The following is a 19,765-nucleotide window of genomic DNA, read 5'->3' on the forward strand; positions in this document are numbered from 1 at the left end:
GGAAGGAATATTGGAGTGAGTTGCCATTTCCTTCTCCAGGGATCAAACTCGCATTTCCTGCATTGGTAGGTGGGTCCTTACCACTGAGCCACCAGGGAAACCCTTACACCTATTAGTTAGTTAGTTAGTTCAGTCGCTCAGTCGTGTCCGACTCTTTGCGACCCCACGAATCGCAGCACGCCAGGCCTCCCTGTCCATCACCAACTCCTGGAGTTCACTCAAACTCACGTCCATCGAGTCCGTGATGCCATCCAGCCAGCTCATCCTCGGTCGTCCGCTTCTCCTCCTGCCCCCAATCCCTCCCAGCATCAGAGTCTTTTCAGATGAGTCAACTCTTCGCATGAGGTGGTCAAAGTACTGGAGCTTCAACTTTAGCATCATTCCTTCCAAAGAAATCCCAGGGCTGATCTCCTTCAGAATGGACTGGTTGGATCTCCTTGCAGTCCAAGGGACTCTCAAGAGTCTTTTCCAACACCACAGTTCAAAAGCATCAAATCTTTGGCGCTCAGCCTTCTTCACAGTCCAACTCTCACATCCATACATGACCACTGGAAAAACCATAGCCTTGACTAGACGGACCTTAGTCGGCAAAGTAATGTCTCTGCTTTTGAATATACTATCTAGGTTGGTCATCACTTTTCTTCCAAGGAGTAAGCGTCTTTTAATTTCATGGCTGCAGTCATCATCTGCAGTGATTTTGGAGCCCCCAAAAATAAAGTCTGACACTGTTTCCACTGTTTCCCCATCTATTTCCCATTAAGTGATGGGACTGGATGCCATAATCTTCATTTTCTGAATGTTGAGCTTTAAGCCAACTTTTCCACTCTCCTCTTTCACTTTCATCAAGAGGCTTTTGAGTTCCTCTTCACTTTCTGCCATAAGGGTGGTGTCATCTGCATATCTAAGGTTATTGATATCGGATGACTTATTAAAAAAACAAATAACAAAAAAAAACAGAAATGTTGGAAAGATATAGAGAGATCTATACCTTTATGTACTGTTTGTAGGAATGTAAACTGGTGCTGTCACTGTGAAGAACAAGACAGAGGTTCCTCAAAAAGTCTAAAAAACAAAATTACCAAATGATCCAGTAATTCCACTTCTGGGTATGTATCTGAAAGAATCATAAGCAGGGTCTCTAAGAGATACTTGTGCTCCCATGTTCATAACAGGTAAAACACATAATTTTGCCAATGAACAGATTACCAAAATGCGGTTTATACACACAATGGAATATTGCCCAGCCTTTAAAAAGGAAAGAAATTCTGCGATACGCAGAGTATAACCAAAGCACTGGCTGTATTTGGATGAATCTCAAAGATATTTACTAAGTGAAATAAGGCAAAAAGACAAATACTGTATATGAGGTACTTAACGCAGAGACAACAATCACAGAGTCAGAAAGTATAATGGTGGTTACCAGAGGCTGTGGGGAAGGGAGAATGGGAATATGGGGAGTTATTACTTAATAGGCATAGAGCTTCAGATTTACAACAGGGAAAGAGTTAAAGAGATGGATGGTAGTGATGGCTGTACAACAACTGTGAACACAATCTGACACCACTGAACTGTATGCTTAAAAACGGTTAACATGGTAAATTTTGTTATGTGCATTTTTAAACACACACACACAGAAAAGGAAAATTGAGGTGCCTCCCCTCGTGGTCCAGTGACTGGGATTCTGCCTGCCAAGGCAGGGGACACGGGTTCGATCTCTGGTCTGGGTACTAAGGCCCACACGCCTCGGGACAACCAAGCCCACGTGCCACAACTACTGAACCTGAGCACCTGGAGCCTGTGCTCCGCAGCAAGAGAAACCTGCGCAGCAAGAAGCCTGCGCACCACAACCAGAGTGGCTCCCGCTCATCCTAACTAGGGGAAGCCGGCGAGAAGCAACTAAGACCCAGCACAGCCATAAATAAATTAATTAAAAAAGGAAAATAGGGAGGAAAGTATGTCTGCTTCTGTGGCTGAAACCTTGATTGATCTTTAAGCAAGTCATCAGTTGAATAGGTACCCACTGACAACAACAATTTTGTTTCACTACAGTACTCTTGCCTGGAAAATCCCATGGACGGAGGAGCCTGGTGGGCTGCAGTCAATGAGGTCGCTAGGAGTCGGACACGACCGAGTGACTTCACTTTCACTTTTCACTTTCATGCATTGGAGAAGGCAATGGCAACCCACTCCAGTGTTCTTGCCTGGAGAATCCCAGGGATGGGGGAGCCTGGTGGGCTGCTGTCTCTGGGGTCGCACAGAGTTGGACACAACTGAAGTGACTTAGCAGCAGCAGCAATGCCAAGGAAAGTGGGAGTTCTACTGTGGAAGACACTGTCCACCCTCTCAGACTCTAGGAGAAAAGTGAGTGATGTCGACCAACACAGCAGACCCACTTCCCGCTGCAGCCTGGCCCGCAAATCCCCACCTCAAGTTCCCATCAAGTCTTGACCTATTGCCTAGACAATGGCCTGCAGCCCTCTGGGAGCTCTCACCTGCCCTTCACATACCCACAGACCTCAGGGAACTGTGCCCATGATACACAGCAGGAGCCCCCCACCTCCAACCCCCAGCCCTACCCCCACACACCAGGAAGCCCAGCAGACAGAGGCAGAGGCAGACAAGAAAGATAAAAGCAGCACCTACTCGGAAGCCATGAACAAGGCCTGAAGGATGCTGTTCACGTAGCACGTGTTGCCCAGGTTGATTAAACCAATCTTGCCCGTGTCTGACTTGGCCATGAGCCGGGGATAAAAGCCAGCCAACTCACTCTTCTGTGAGGTCCAGGCGTCCTGCCCCAGCAGCTGCTTGATTCGGTCCTCACTGGGAACATGGAGGTCCTGAGTGAGGAACAAGCCAGAGGGACGCTGAGCACCAGGGTTAGCTGTAAGAATACCGCCTCCTCCAGGAAACCCTGGAGTATAGCCCATCACTCATGGGTCAAGCACACCACCCAAAAAATGTCACAGAGATGTGTGTGAACAGTCCCCTGCTTTCAAACATATTCTAGGTTTTCATCTTGACATGTGGGCCTTCGAGATGATCTTTCATGCCACAACTGCCTTTAGAAAGGGGTAAAATCTTCACTACGTAGATGAAAAAAACCAAGACCCAGATAGAGAAAGGATTTTCTGAAGAGGCTATAAATGAAGACTTTATTACATGTTAAGATGAGCCCAGGATGAGACACACTTTAAGCAATGACAGCACCGGCCCCCTGGCCCAATCCAGCCGTGCTGAGCTCTCAACCCTGGTCCTGACTCCTGTGCTCACAGCTCTCTGGCTGTGGTCAGTAAGCCAGCCTGACTCAGCCAGTTAACCTCCCTGGACCTCAGTTTGCTCATCTGTCAAATGAGGACACTCCTACTGTATGTCAGTTCAGCACGCTATACTTTCATGGGGCCTGCTCCTATTTACACCGTCTTCACGTTTAAGTTCACACAGTCAGCTTTTTCAAATTAGTCACCAACACACACACACACACATGCACACACGCACGCACACGCACACACACACACAGCCCTGGGAACCTGATCCCACAGTCAGGATGGTGGGAGGATCCTGGGGGTCTGAGGTATGAGTCCTTGGTCACAGGCGCAGGGTTAGCACACTTGACCATTCATTACCCTTTTTCACACTGGACAGCTGCACTGAAGAGAGTATAACCAAAGCGCTGGCTCTAAGGATGACACAGTCTAAAGAAAAACGCCCTAGCATAATAATGCAATATTATTCACTAGATTTAAGTGGTATTCACGACAGTTCCTCTAGCCCCGTTCTTATTTCCAGATCTTAGCACAGATCCTAGATTTGTCTAAGGTTCCTGAGCTTCAAACCAGCTTAGCACTGAAAGCCCTCATCAATGCAAAAGGTAGGGCTCAAGCAGTGGTTTAATACATTTTCTCACTCATTTCCCATGATCATTTATCAGATAATTTATCAGATTAGTCAGTCACCTCCCACAGATAGTAAAAATACAGGAGGTGTCTGAGGTAAGAAGCTAGGCATGTGTGCTTAGTCATGTCCAACTCTTTACGACCACATGGACTGTAGCCAGCCAGGCTCCTCTGTTCATGGAATTTTCCAGGCAAGAATACTGGAGTGGGCTGCCATTTCCTCCTCCAGGGGATCTTCCTGACCCAGGGATCGAACCCACTCTTGCATCTGCTGCACTGGCAGGCAGATTCTTTACCAGCTGAGCCACCAGAAAAACCCAAAGAAAAGAAGCTAAGGGCTCAGTAACTTTGTAGTCCCTTCTTTTTTCTTCCTACTATCCCCAATCCAACCCCACCCCACACAAAACATAAACAAATAGGGACAAAAAGACAGAACCAACACTCCCTGCTCCCCCAACACCACAAAATGCAAAAATATCCACACTAGAAAAAAAATCAAATGTCATTTTCCCCAAAGAAAGTAACTTTGTACTCACAGGAGAATAAAGAGAATAAAACAAAAACTTTCAAATAACTTTCAAGCTCCTCCTGTTACTAGAAATCTACATAAAACGTAGCTCCCTCAGCAAGGACCACAGCCCCCAGAGAAACTGCCATAACTTAACACAACTGCCTAAGTGAGAGAACTTTCCAGAATTTATAAAGGTGCCTGTATACAGAGGTCGGGAAGACTCCCTGGAGGAGGAAATGGCAACCCACGCCAGTATCCTTGCCTGCAAAATCCCACAGACAGAGGAGACTGGCAGGCCACAGTCAATGGGGTTGCAGAGAGTCTGACATGACTTAGCAACTAAAAAACAGCAATTCAAAGGATGAATAAAATGTGGAAGAATTTTATGAACAATAAATCCTATTAATACTTTGCAGACTTGCCTCTCAACCTGGCTTGTACCAAAAGGTAGTCAAAGCCATACAACAAGTATCACACATCTTCCTAGATCTATATTAGCTAAAATCCAAGGAAGAAAAATATGTTTCTATTAAAACAGATGTTTCTAATTATGAAGTATATACTTGAATCTTTGATACGACTTGAGATTTTACAGAACCTGAGCTTGTGTCAGGCTGCTTGGGGTAACTCGCCTCTTCTGGGGTCAAGTACTTCGGAGGAGACGTTGAGAAGCCCAGATCTGCGGGACCAAGCAGTCACTCAGCCTCACTTTCTGCCCATCTTCTCGTCTCGCCTCTCTTCCACCACACATGACCACCAAACCGGACGCGCACGTTCTTGCTCCCACACCTTATCCCCTGGCCTCCTCCTCCCAGTTCCTGTCCCTCAAGGTCTAACTCCTATATACCCTCTCCAGAAGACTTTCCATAATCTTCTCAAGTGGGGGCCCTCACACTATCTACACCTGTCTTAGAGAGCTTAACTTCCTACAGCCAGTTGCATATGTATTTGCAGACTCACCTTGCCCCTCTGGATCAGGCCATAGCCTCCAGTGTGCAAAACCTGATCTCCCTCCATGTCAGTTTCCCCTGGAGCCCAGTTCAGGGCCGTGCTCCCTCTTTGTTCACACCTCCATGATACCATATGTCACACCACAGTCCTGTTCATTCACTCACTTATTAGACACACAGATCAAAACGACACGGTCCCTGCCCATCAGAAGCTCACAGGAACAGTCATTTTCAACAAGTTTGAGTCCTGTCTCCTCTGCTCAACCACCTCCAGTGCCAAGGAGCTCATGATCTAATAAGGGAGCTGCTTCTACTGTTGGTTAGTTCTGACTGTTTAAAAACAAACAAACAAAAAACTCTTTCTCATGCTCAATTGGAAGAACTGAGAAAATCCAAGTAAATGACAGGTTGTGTTTACCTACTCTCATTCATGGTGGATTGTTCCCTTGTGTGTTTTGTAATCTGGGGATTATAAACTCATCTTTAGTAGAATTTTATCTTTGTGGCTTGAAAGCGGTTTCTTGTCTGCTTTTATTAGGCAACCCTTGGGTATTACAAGTTTATGACCACTTTCAGTGTTAGTACCTGAGCTTAAGGGGGTCCCATAACTGCAAAAAAAGATAAGAACCTGAACCCCTAAAACCACATGAGAGCAGTCCAGTGATGACAAATGTCTTTTTTCCCAATCCAAGCCAGAGAACTTTCCTTGATGTCTATTTGGGACCATGTGTATTTTTTCTAGAACACCATTTGCTAATAGTAAAGCCTTTCTTGGGTCCCGAATTACAGGGGCCCCTTGATATTAACTCCCTCCTGGGGGCAGGCCCTAACCTCAACTCCTGTCCCCACCAGCTCATGCCCCGTGGGGGCTGAGGTTGGCCATCTCACCCAACTTGCCTCCCCACCTCATGGCTAAAGAATATCACTTCTCATTCACCACTCTGGAATTTGATTTTCTCTTCCTTTTTGGCCCCTGTGGATCCTTATTTACTCTCTTGCAAGCTCAGCTATATACTTAAAAAGATGTTTGTTATATTTTAACAAGCATTTCTGGGTGTTTTGCAATGGGACATTTCTCAGGTTACTTTTCTGCTATGTTACAGAAATGGAAGTCAGATCAGACGTCCTCAAAGGATCATCACGTACCTGGACATCCGTCACCCACATTTGAACCTGTCCTCTGCATCACGCAGTGGGAAAGGGCTCGGCAACCCTGGGCCCTGGCTGCATCTCTCACTATCTCCATGACTGTGAATAAAATACCACATCTCTCAGAGTCTCCTCATCTACGAAAGTGCAACAACATCAGTACCTGCCTCATAGGTTTCTAGTGAGCAAGAGAAGACAGAATGCATTGGAAGACACTGGCAAGTGTGACTCTAGCTATCGACACTGGTTATTCTCCTAGCTGTTCAGATGAAGCTGGGTTCAGAAGCCCTTTCTTCCTTGCAGCCTCCTCCTCTGACTGGAGGAGATCTGTCCCTCCTCTGCCTCCTCACTGCTCTTGGGCTGATTCTCACATGCATTTCATAACCTGCTTAGATCAGATTTATGAGTAAACACGTCAGTCACCCCACTAGGCTGTGAGCTTCTCAAAGGGAGATTTGATCTGCCTCATGCCTGCTTCCCCAGTTCCCAGCCTGGGCCTGGCACAGAGTGGGGCATAAGTCTGCTCCTGGAGCGCTCAGTCTAAGAGCAGACCGACACACAGACAGTGACGATGTGTGGCAGAGGGATGGACTAGGGCTGTGGAAGCTCAAAGAGGCCATGATCCAGCCAAGGGGCAGGGCTGGGGTGGGGGGTCATTCAGAGTCATCAGGGAAGGCTTCCTGAGGGAGGTATCCCTTAAGCAGAGCCCTCAAGAAGGCTTAGGAGGAGGAGCAGGAGCTGTCCAGGCAGAACAAGAGAGGAGTTTAAGTTAGAGTGATTGGCACATACAAAGGCTCAGAACAATTAAGACAGGAAGATCCATCTAGGGGAATGGCAGGTGGCTCAGGGTGCCTGAAGCACAGGATGGGCCGGGGGAGACGATGGGAGACAGTCAAGGGCTAAAGCATGGACGGCTGCCACCAATCTGCAGCGTGGTCTTGAGCAAAGCCCAAACTGGCACCTCTGCCCGAGTGGGGTACAGGAACAGTGGGGACCGTCACTCACCTTGATGGCCTCCATGACGGGTTCATACAGATCCGGGAAGCCGGGAAACCGGAACACCATGCAGTGGACCAGCTCCGCCAGCTGCTCCAGGCAGCTGGTCCCCGAGTTGGAGTCCTCCTTGACCAGAGATGCCACCATTGGGGGGATGTGAGGGAGGAGCTGTGACAGCAAAGGAGGGTTAGTCAGCACCAGTTTCCCCGCCTGAGTTGTGGGGCAGTGGTCAATGCTGGAAGCACCCAGAGATTCTTGAAAGCAGGGAGGTGTGCCCACCTGACCACTGTGCCCCTTACCTGCATGGGGCTCTACGCTCTGCAGGCAGCTGACTCTTTACAACACACGACCTTGGATACTCTGCCTCACTCTCTTCATCTGTTTAATGGGACAAATAGATCCCTGCTCACAGCTGAGGGCAGGCCTGAGCCCCAGCTATTGAGTATCAGCCAATGGATCTCCCTGAAGAGCCCGAAGGCCAGAGTGACCTGGGTTACTCTGTCACCCAGGAGCGATGCTGGGGCCACAGTGTGGTCAGCTGGTGGCAGCCCTGCCAGAGATGAGTGGCAGCAAACGTTTATCGTGTGAAGCACTTCCTCCTCACAGTGACATGTGGCGATTACTCTCCCCATTGTATAGATGAAGAAAGTAAATGAGACAGGTTATGTAATTTGCCAAGGACTTCACCAAGGGTTATGGCAGAAGTTGCTGTCTGAGCCAGGTCTGTATGAACCCAAAGCCCATTTTTTCCCTCTGTACTACAGAGTGTTAACTTTCAAACCTATAGGGAAGCCACACCATAATGTACCAGGGATGGAAGAGTCAGGCTACAGAAACTGGAAGCAGGAGAGCCCAGGAGAAGGATGGGGAGAAAAAAAAAAAAAAAAAATATATATATATATATATATATCTCAAGTCCCTTGTATCTAATAGGCTATGACAAATGTGACCTCATCTAACCCTGTTCCACCAGCCTAAGGGTTTACCCCCAACCCACACTGAGAGTAAGTGTCTGGCCCAAGGCCACCACATCTGATCAATGGCAGAGCTGAGACTCAACCCCACGCAACCCCAATCCTTGGTTCGCTGCTCTTCCCACTGCGCAAGTCAGGAAGCATGTTTCAGCACTGATCAAGGGCCACAAGAATCCCGGGCCCCTTCTGCAGGGCTGCGGGCTGCTCTTCCCAAGGGAGGGCCCAGAAAGCAGCAGAGAGGGCCCGGAGCTGAGGCCAGGCCTCCTGGGTGCTGATGGACAGCAGAGTTTAGACGGGACTCCTGATGGACTCCTAACCTATATTGGGTCAGACCAACTCAGTGAGACCAACTCAGCTGGAATCTTCCCTGTACCACTCACCAGCAGTGTGCCTGCGACATGCAATCTAATCTCCCTAATCTGCAGATTCTTCAGTTGAAAAATGGAGAAAATGACAGAAACCTCTGTCTTGGGGCTACTCTGGGAGTAAAATGAATGAACATGGGTAATGTCTTTAGCACTATGTCTGCCACAGAGCTTGCACCCAAGAAACACCGCTGCCGTTCATTCTAGGCCTGGCACTCTACTCAGGGCCCAGGAGGAGTGTCACACGCACTCTTTGGCCTCAGTTTTCTATCTGTAAAATTGGATCTCAAGTCTCTTCCAGTGCTAACATCCAGGTATTGGAGGTCTTAGCCTTCAAGCCCCAACCCCTTAAGCCCCAACAGAGACAACACGTCTGGCCTCTAGCCAGACCAGTGGGGGATGCAGGGCCACCCACCCATCCTCGGGGCAACATGCAGGGGCCCTTACCAGGTGGAAGGCCTCATGGGAGTGCTGGAAGGTCAGGAGCATGTACTTGAGGACGGACAAGGCAGCACCCCGGACAATGGGATACAGAAGCTTGGAGAAAACCTGGAAAAAAAAAGCCCTGGTCAGGAGTCCCACAGACCTGGGCCACCCAGGGGCAAGTGTAGCCACAGGCCTGAAAGGGGGCCAGAGACTCCACAGTCGAAGCAGCAGATCCATGAGGGAGCAAGAACCCAGAGGTGCTCACAGACTCGGGTGGATGGACAGCCGGTGAAATGCACAGCAAGACGGTCAGATATCAGATGGATGGATGGACCAAAAGTGATAGACGCACACACTTGAATGAAGAGTCAGAGGCGTGAACGGGGGAAACCTGAGGCCCAGGGGAAGCAGTGAATTGTCCCAGGTCACAGTGAGCGTGGGTGGGAGCCTCAGTGCTCTGCCTCCCAGACCTGCACTGCCCCTGGCAAGAGACCAGCGGGAAAGGCCAGAGGCCAGGGCTAGGACAGGGGCCCACCAACCTTCTCAATTTTGGCGAGTGAAACCTCGATCAAGATGCTGAACTTCTTAACAGCGGCCAGACCCTTCAGCAGTGCAATGATCCACTTGTCAATATTCTTCCCCAGGGGCCAGGACACCCAGTCGATCATCCTGGTGAGGGGAGTGACAGTGATGCAAGGACCGGGGAGTCCCAAACGCCTGGGAGCGGGCAGCCCAGGGACCAGCCATACTGACCTGAGACCCCCCCACACTGACTCACACCTACACAGAGCAGCCCTGGGGTCTGGAGATGAACAGGACACCCTGGGGACTACAAACGAGCCAAGCACAGGCATCCGGCAGAGACTGGGGCTCCCAGCCCGGCAGGAGGGAAGCCAGGCCCTCTCAATGTCCCAAACCTCACCCCACACACACTGCGCTGCAGTGGCAGAGCAGGGCTTTCAGCTGCCTCTGCCTGGACTGTGCGGCCCAATGGCAGGAGAAATACTGCCCCCAGGCCAGAAGCTCTGGCTCCCGCAAACCTTCGCTTGTGACCTGGAGCAAGTCACTTACTCTCTTTAGCCTCAGTTTCTTCCTCTGTCAAATAGAGACGACACCTACCTTACAGGGCTGTTGTATGGATTAAGAGATAATGGCTAACCAATGACATTCATTCATTCTGCAACAGGCACTGCTCTGCCTTACATGTATTAACCCATGTGACCTCCGCACAAAATAACACCTGCATGCATGGAGCATGAAGCTGCCACACAGTAGGTACTCAGGAAAAAAAAAAAGCACTAATATCATTATTTTTATACTCGGAAGCTCCTACTACAAAGAAAAGCAAAGAAGTAGTAAATATGGTAGTAAGAGCTACCACAGCACTATTCTAGGCACGATGTAACATCTCATTTTACCTAATTCAACCCTCACAACAACCCTGTAAGATGGGTCCAATTATACTACAAATTACACATGAGGATGCTGAGGCAGAGAGGGGTTGAGTAACTTGCCCAGAATCACACAGGCAAGAAGTGGGAGAGCCAAGACTTGAACTCAGGCAGTTTATTTCTAGAGCCCACTCTCTCACCTACTAAAGACAAGGAATCCGGGAAGGCCCAATGGAGGAGACAGTGGATCTGCACACAGGAATGGAAAGAATGGTAGGGGGAGGCGGGATGCCAGGCGGATGGAGTCTGCAGAGCCAAAGGCCTGCAGGCAGGAGGGTAGGTGTCATATTCTGAGATCACCGGCCAGGCAGGTGTGGCTAGATCACAGGTATGATGATGTTCACATGAGGTGGGGGATGTGCAAGAGCTCTGTGAGCGGAAAAGTACCCAAACTCTGTTTACCATACTTGCCAAACTCAGAAAGCACTTCATGAAGTGCTTTCATCTCCTATCATGGACCCCATGGGGGCCTAACAACTTCTTACACTACCTCTGCTATTACAGATGGGACAACTGAAGCTCAGAGAGTCCGCTGACTGGTCTAGGGTCACAGAGTTGGTATCCAGCCCGAGAGCATCACTAGAGCAAAGCTCTGTGTCTCCCACCTGCAGCCCTGGGCCTGGCACAGGAAGGGCTCAAAGGATGGATGGACTGAACAAGCATGAGGGCCTGGGCCCTCTGACACTAAATCTAGCCCAGCAATCCCACCCAGCGGAAGGGGCTTCTGGGACACACAGAGAGACCTGACCACCACTCGTCTCTCAGCCCACCTGCTGATGGCAGTCAGCATCTGGGAGTCCGTCACACTGTCATCATTGCTGAGGTTCCGGACGACACCATCCATGAGCTCCAGTGGGAGGTGCTGGACCACACTGGCGAGGGCACTAGACGGTGGCTCCTCCTCTGGAACAGGGGCAGAGGCTGAGCTTGGAGGACAGATGGGCCCCACCCCTCCCCTGGCACCCCATATCTTTCATGTTGCCAAGGAACTAGGGGCCCTCTACAAAGAGCACACTGGGGCCTCCTCCTCACCTCCTACGGCATCCTGGCCTCTATCTCATCTTAGCTCATTCACTCAACAGACCTTCACTGGCACTGCTTTGGCCCTGAGCTGAGCAAAGAAAAAAGTACTAACCCCTAACTATGCCTGTATAGGCCAGGCCCTTAGATAGTAACAGTGGCGCTGGAAAGAACAGGAAGGAGGGCAATGTGACTTGAGGGGAGGGAGGACATTCCCGGTGAACCGAATAGACATTAAAAAAAAAATTAGTCATCAAAATGTGTTGCCCAATTGTATGAAAGACCTAGGTCCTTACACACCCAGCCGTGGTTCCTCCTCCTGCCAGGTGCATTCCCTTCCTTTCCTATGAACAACCCTATAATCAGGGGAGGTACAAATTTTATTTTAGTCATTTAAACTACAGTCCAATTTCCACAGCTGTCAACAGCCAAGATTTACAGTTCACAGTTGACAGGTACAGGCTCCATCACGTCTCTGGATCTATCGCTCTGCCTGCCCTGAGCACCCTACCCCTGCTGCCTGGCGCTGCCCAGCTCTCAAGGCCAGCCTCAAAAATCATCACTTGGAAACTCACCTGACCCACAGAGCATGATGACCATCCCCCGCTTCCTGTTGACTCACTCACCCCCCTCCCCCGACTCCTCCTGGCCAGAGGAGCGGACCACAGGATCGGAGCCCCCACCTCCACCCGCAGGAGCTCAGGAGGGGCCTGCTAAGTAAAGGCACATCCCCCCACACACCCCTGTACATACACCACACCACCAAGGGGGCGCGCCACGCAGAAGACTGCACGCACGGGCGCCACTGCGGCCCCAGGGCACACGCACCTGTGCAGGAGATAACGGCGAACAGCTCCTTGAGGCAGGGCAGGATGGCGGCAGGCTGCGCGCGCCACAGCTGCGCCAGGAGCCCGCTCACCTGCTGGGCCTGCTCCAGGAACTCCACAGCGCCCTCCTCCCCCTCGGCCGGGCAGCGAAAGCGGCCGAGGCAGCGCACAAGCTGCTGGCAGAAGAGCAGGCGGTGAGGGCCGTCAGGGGCGCAGCGCGGGTGCCGAGCCAGCAGCCGCGCCACCTGAGCGCAGACCGCGGGGCCCGGGCGCTCGCACACCGTGCGCAGCACCTCGCGCCGCAGCAGCGCAAACACCTCGTCGGCTCCGGGCCCCTCGGGCAGCAGTTGCAGGCAGAGCTGCACGCAGGCCAGCGCGCGGGCGCTCGGCGGCCCGGCGCCTCCCTGGAGGAGGCGCAGCACGCGGCGCGCGCTGAAAAACTCGGCGAAGACCTCCGGGTGGTGGCGGCCGGCCACGTGCAGCAGCTGGCAGCCCACGCGGCGGGGCAGCTCGTCGGCGCCGCTCACGTAGAGGCGCGTACCCAGCGCCAGCAGCGCCAGGCACTGCTCGCGCTCCAGCGGCTGCCGCGCCGCCTCCAGCACGCGCCGCACGAGCCCTTGCTTCACGCTCGCCGGGTATGATGATGTCACCACGGCCTCCAGGATCTTGTCCATGGTGGCCAGGCTGCGGGGGACAGGGAGCAGGGTCACAATCTGCCCGACAGGACCGAGCCCCACCCCCACCCCCAACGTGGTCCCCTGCGTGCTGAGACTTGGGGGCGAGCAGCTCAACCTTTCTGGGGCCCAGCTCCCCATCCGTGAAATGGGGCAAGGATGCGTTCGTCCCTGGGAGGTATCCTAATGAGGTAAAAGCACAATGCCTGGCACATAATAAGCCCCAGTGAATTGTAATTATTGCTGATGCATCTCACAAAGGCAACATCTGAGTCTTCCCGTTTGCTCCGTCCCTTTGCCTCTCCCCCACCCACTCCCACCTCCACCCACGGGCCTCCCTGACCGCCTAATCCATTCTTGGCAAGGCAGGTAAGAGCTGGATCTAGAAGCTGCTGTCCAGAGCCCTGGCCAAGTCATGTCCTGCGGGAAGATGAGCTGTGTGCACACACAAATCACTCCTCCAGGAAGGGAGGGCTGACAGGGCTTCCAGAGATCCCTGCACACTTTATTCTGCCCCCAGTCAGCTTCTTGCTCTTTCTCAAATGACCTACCCTTTTCCTCTTTGTGTTCACTGTGCCTTTCGCCTGAAACATCCTATCTCCCAAGACCTCCACCATGAACACATATTCATACAACCAGGCAAAGTCCTGTTTTTCCTCTAAAGCCCACTTAGTTTTTCCTCTAAAGCCCACTTAAAACACCCAGACCTTAATTAGAACTCCCTGGACCTCCAGGCTTGAATTCAACCCTCAACTGGATTTCTACAGCCACCTCCATTGGCCACTTCGTCCACTGTAGCTGGGATCACACAGTGCCGGGTTGTATGGATTCGAATCTCCTCCACCAAGGCAGAGCACCTTGTCTTTGTGCTCAGCCCTGCACAAGGGGGCCCTGTCACCTCCCGAGCCTCAGCCCACATCAGCCCCTCACTCTGGGCTCACTGTATCCTCCCTGCCACTGGGCGCTTGCACTTGCTTGTCCCACCTCTCCCTGGTTGGCTAACACTACAAACCTCAGCTCCAACTTCCTCACGGAGGGCCTGCCTGACATCCTTGTATGGGTCAAACACCCCTGTTAACAGTTTCACAGCATCCTATCCTCCTATAGAGCACTAATCATGATTTCTTGGTTGGGGTCATCCTCCTGCACTATATTAATATATAGATTCCTGAGGGCAGGAACCAAGTCAGGTTTTGTTCACCACAGTATCCCCAGTACCTAGCACAGTGCCTGGCACACAGTAGGGATCTGCTGAATGAGCAGATGGAGTGTGTGTTGAGAGTTATTCCTTATTCCCCTGAGCCAAACCTCTGCCCTTCTCCATTTGGGCTGTTTTCTGGAAGACTTCATCCTAAACTGACCCACTGTGATTCCTGACTCTCATGCTGGTTCCCACAGGTTCAGGTCCTAAAAGGCAGGATCATTTCTTTGCTTCTTTTGTTTAATCTCATACCGGGCAGGACCCAGTATAAGGCTCAGTATATGGTAATTGTTTAATTAAATTTATTGGGTCAGTAAAAACTACTCTCTTAAGACCTGGAGTAGGTATGAAGACATGCCAGAAATTTCATAGATGATAGGCCAGAAACTTTTATTCAAAACCACAGATACTGTGGGACCCCCAGCCATGTGCCAGGCCCTATGGAGACACTCCCTTCTCTGTCCTAGCTCTCCACTGAGACCAAACCTCCATTACTACAAGTGTTACAATGCAATGGACTCACTTCTCTCTCTCTCACCAGATTGTGAGCTCCTCCAGGTAGGGACCAGTCACTGCAGAGTAGGTGCCCCTGAGGAGTTTACTGTGGTTAGAGGGTGTAGCTAGGGCACAGATAGCAGTTCCTGAATGCTGGCGTCGCTGCTTCAGAATGACCTGAGCATTTAGTACAAGTTCATACCCCCCAAGCCTGGAATGGTGTTAGACCCTATTCTTTGAGAGTCATCCGGGATCCATTCTGCTTACCATCCAGAATGATAGAGGCTCTCTGAGCCTCTATTTCCACCCTGTAGGGCTGTTGTGAAGACAAATATAAAGGCCTTAGCATGGTGCTGGGCACAAGAAAGTGCTCAGAAAGTGTCAATGCTTTTTGCTTTAGAAGCAAAGTCCTCGCCCTTAGGAGATTCCAGTCTGGTGGTGGAGACAGATGCATTGGTGGAGTGCCAATGTAAGTAAGGTATGCTCTCAAAAGGCCTTTAAAAGTGTCTTTAAAAATGAGTCTGCCTTCAGCTCTGGTCCTCTCTTTCCTGGGCAGTCTCTTGCGGACCATCCCCCAAACCCCTACCCTCCAGACTAGTGGACTTAATACTTTCAACCCAAAATGCTGAGAAATGCTGGTGTTCAGGCAACAAAGGAGAAATCCTAATCAATGAGATATTGACATCATGTGTGGAGGAAAAAGACCTAGGGCAGGCATAAATAGAGTTCTGGCGCTAAGGAAGGCTCTGGAAGTAGAAAGAAAATCAAATTAGGAACGAGGAGTCCTGCATTCAAGTGTGACCTGGAATAAATCCCATTCAGTCCTGCAACTCATTGTGTGACCTTGACCACATAATAGCATGAGCCTCTTTTCTGTAAAATGGGGATAAAAAGCGAGGGATCAGAGGCTGGCAATTTCCTATTGTTCTACTTGATACCTGCCTCATAAGGTGGTCTGTGCCTGGCTGCTGGGAGCTCGGTCAGTGGAGCCATTCTATGAGGGTGTGATCTCCAAGGCAAGCCGTGCAGCCTCTGTGCAGTCTGTGGCCTGACCACTCTGGCAAGCCCTGTCTACCTGCCCCTACTCCCACGCAGGCAGTCTGAGGTCAGCTGTCACCATGGTCACCAACGAACCCACTGAGCAATATATTGGAAGCATTCATGCAACGGGGTTTTTAGAGGCATGGACCTCACCTGACCCATTCCAGGCCACAGAAGGGAGGCAGAATAATGCCTGCTCTCCCCATGGCACGGGTTGGGAAGCTGAGAACCAAAAGGGACAAAGACGTGCCTTGGCAGGGTGGGATTAGAACCTGCACTCGGCCTCTCTTGGGGAGGAAGAAGCAGACTGCCAGTGCTCCTCGGTGTGGTGGGGGGGCTGCAGGGAGAGTGGGGAACTACCTTCCTTCTAGGCTATGGAGGAGGATACGCCCTATCAACACTGGCTCTGACCCAAGAGGCACCTACCCCATGCCAAATGCAGCAGCAAACAGCAGCCATGCCCTCCCCCAAAAAAGCCTGCATCAGAGTAGAAGACTCGGGTTCTCTGCCTCAGAATCACCAGGTGACCTTGGGTGAGTCCCTCCTGAGACTCCTCAACCTTCTCATCTAGAAATGGGGACCATTCTCAGCCTACTGCTGATGAGGTGGAGAGGGCAGGGAGGTCCCTGGTGGGCTAGTGGTTAGGATTCGGTGCTTTCACTGCCATGGCCTCGGTTCAGCCCGTGGTCAGGGAAATGAGATCCCTCAAGTCACCAGGCACATCAAGGCCTAGATACAGTGTTAGCTGCTCAGTCGTGTCCGACTCTTTGTGACCTCATGGACTGTAGCCTGTCAGGCTTCTCCATCCATGGAATTCTCCAGACAAGAGTGGGTTGCCGTTTCCTTCTCCAAGGGATCTTCCCAACCCAGGGATCAAACTCAGGTCTCCTCCATTGCAGGCAGACTCTTTTACCATCTGAGCCACTAGGGAAGGATAATAGATGAGCCAAGGGCTGGATAATAGATGAGAAAAAATAAGAGTCTATTCTTGGGAAATCTGCACTAAGAAGCAAAACTGATACTGTCTGGAGACAAGGAGATGCATACTCCTTATCCAGCTGATTCTGGAAGGAATTTCATCTGTTAACCCTCACTGCCAACTCATCATTTCCATTCTTTCTCCTGAGCTCCAGCCCCGCCCAGTATCAGCTCCTTTCCACCTCTTGCCTGGACTAGTGCAGTAGCCTCTCAACCAATCCCCATTTTTCCTTCCCCAATCCAACCTCCACTAGAGCCATGTGTAGGAGCACAGAGTCCAGGTTTCAGAAATAGTCCAGCTACTACCCCTACCGTGGCCACAACCGTCACGGCTGGTGTTTTCACCTCTCGAGCCTATGAAGCCCCAGATGGGAGATGACCACCTGCTCACTCCTTAGCCTTTCCCAGCCAGTGCTGCGGCTCCTCCCCACATGCCTGGCTTGTATCTCTCACTGCTGACCTGGGCAGCCTGGGAGTTCCAGCAACATCCAGCTTGCTCCAGGAAGTGGGAAACACAGGAGAAGAAAATCACGACCCCTCCCCTGGAAAGCCCAGGTCCCTTTAACTGTCCCTCTTAAGTGACCCTCCACCTTTCCAAGGTGTATTGACAACCTCTGTTCCTACATGATAGAGACTGAATGTACCCACTGTCCATCACTCATCAATCCCAAAGCACCCTGTGTGTTGTGCATGTGTGCACAATGCCTTGCCTCACTCTCTCCCTGGGCCCCAGCTCAGACTTCCCCATCCCTCCCCGGTCTCTCCCACTCACCCTGCAAATATCCGCAGATCAACCTCATTAGATAATAAACTCCATCCTGCCATGCCCCTGCCCAGAACCCTCAAGGTTTCCCCAACCCTTTCAAGGTAAAGTCCAAACTCCTGAGCCTGTCATTCAAGTCTTTTCTGTGACACTAAGCTAATATGGGGCAGGGTTAGAGATGAACTTGACAAACTCCATTTGGTGGTGGTAAATCTACAGGAATTTGGGCAGTGGGCTTTTTCCTGCTCGACACTTTGGGGACGTTTTCTCTGCTGGGAAAGGGCTTCTCTCTTTTCTCTCCTGGCAAATTCTGACTCATTTTTCAATACACAGGTCACATGACCCCTCCTCTGGGAAGCCTTTCCAAATCCCCCCTGCAACTCAAGTCTCTGGGCTTTGGCCTCCCAAGGCCGTCTTCACTGCTTTCATCCCTCGGCAGTGGAACCAGATTGATTTTATATCCATCTCCCCCACCAGGTGGGGATCTCTTTTGGGAGGAAGTAGGTCCAGTTCCCCTATCTGTGCCCAGTGTCCAGCACAGGACCGGGCACAGAGGTGAAGGAGTGCCAAGTGACCAAAAGACATGACAGCAAGATGAGATAAAACCAAGGATGTCGCTAGAAAAGCTCCTTCCAGGGACAGGCCTGACCCTTGGTCCATTCACCGCCCCCTGGACAGGTCCAGTCGTGTATATCCACAACCCTGAGAATCTGAAAACCTCAGCCAAGAGAGCCCCTACAGAGGTCACTGGATGGGCCATTCTAGAAATGACTTCAACAACCAGAGCTGAAGAAAAAGAAAACAAAGAAGACTGTTCCTGGTTAACTCTGAGGTAGAAAGCTCACAGAATCTCCTGGGACAGGGAAGGGTGCTTCAGGGTCTCACTCAATCTCTTCACATGCCGGAGCGCGCACAGCAACCCCCTGCCACCCCCACCCCAGCAGCCCAGCACTGAGAAGCCCATTTCCTTTCCTCTTTGACCCTCAGAGCCAGTCTCCCTCCTTTGGCTCCCCTGGGTGCTGGAGCTGCCTGTGGGAGGGGAGAGGGGAGCACCAGGCTGTCCTTCCTAACACCCAGAAGCTCTCCATCCCTGGTCCCTCAGGCCTCTGGACAGCAGCATTCCTCTCTGGATTTTTTTAACTGAACTTCTATGCAAGGCAGCCCCGGGAAGGATCCCCTTGCCATACTACCGGGAGACCTTCATTTGGGCCACCAAACTGTCACCCCGAAATAAAGGGGGAAAAAAAGGAGGTGGGGAGAGGTTATCAGTAAAAGCTACCTACAGTTTTATCGAAGGGGAACTAAGGAAGGGAAGAGAAGGAGGTGGGATATATTCCCTTCTCAGAAACACATAAGCAATGGGCCCCTCACACACTTCTGATGGCCGCGCCCCCATCCCCACCCAACCCCAGGCTTTCTGGAAGGGCGGGCACCAGGCTGACATATCCGGGGTCTCCTGTTCACAAGGCTTCTTGTAGCTGGAGTACGCCCTGGCCGAGAATGCAGAGAACAGCAGAGCCCATTCCAAGCGCAGGTGGCCTCTTGGGCGCCCCCAGTTTGTAACCCACCTCGGCCCCATCCCACCCCCTCCAGTTATACCACTGCACCTGCTCCCAGCCCAGACTGGGGCTGCGGATCTCACGAAAGGCCGGTGAGCTTCATGATATGTTAGGCGCCGGTGCCCTCAACCCTGAGGGGGGCGGGGGCAGGGGCGGGGTCTCTATGTACACAATTGATGAAGGAGGAGATGGAGGCCCAGAGAGGGGCAGCTACTCGCCCAAGGTCACACAGCCAGGCCCATTATGCACCCAGACCTCCCGCCTTCCAGCCCCGGATTCTCAGAGCCCCACGCGCGTGTCCGGGCTCTAGAACCATCAGAAGGATGGTTCAGACACTCCCTCCCCCAACCCGCACACACGCCCCAGCTCCCTTACCTTCGGAAGCCTGATGGCCCCGGCCTCAGGAGTCAGCTCCTAAGGAGGGGAGCTCTGGCCGGGAAGGAGCCAGGCTGGGCCAGGCGAGGTCAGGGCGGGTCCTTGGCTTTCCCCGGA

At 51.6% G+C, this 19,765-nt stretch overlaps 1 protein-coding gene across 1 annotated transcript in view; it reads right to left on the bottom strand.

Moving 5' to 3' along the window:
- USP35 (ubiquitin specific peptidase 35) overlaps positions 1–13,236 on the bottom strand; it is a 57,773-nt gene extending 44,537 nt beyond the window's left edge. Inside the window, exons 1-6 of the mRNA XM_052662002.1 lie at positions 12,564–13,236; positions 11,486–11,618; positions 9,804–9,933; positions 9,286–9,387; positions 7,509–7,667; positions 2,644–2,837 (exon numbers count right to left, since the gene is read on the bottom strand). Of these exons, the coding sequence (XP_052517962.1) occupies positions 2,644–2,837; positions 7,509–7,667; positions 9,286–9,387; positions 9,804–9,933; positions 11,486–11,618; positions 12,564–13,236 (1,391 nt within the window). The remainder of the gene's footprint in view (positions 1–2,643; positions 2,838–7,508; positions 7,668–9,285; positions 9,388–9,803; positions 9,934–11,485; positions 11,619–12,563) is intronic.
- Positions 13,237–19,765: the final 6,529 nt, after the last annotated feature.

Source organism: Budorcas taxicolor, chromosome 25 (assembly GCF_023091745.1).
Source record: "Budorcas taxicolor isolate Tak-1 chromosome 25, Takin1.1, whole genome shotgun sequence".
Lineage (NCBI taxonomy): Eukaryota > Metazoa > Chordata > Mammalia > Artiodactyla > Bovidae > Budorcas > Budorcas taxicolor.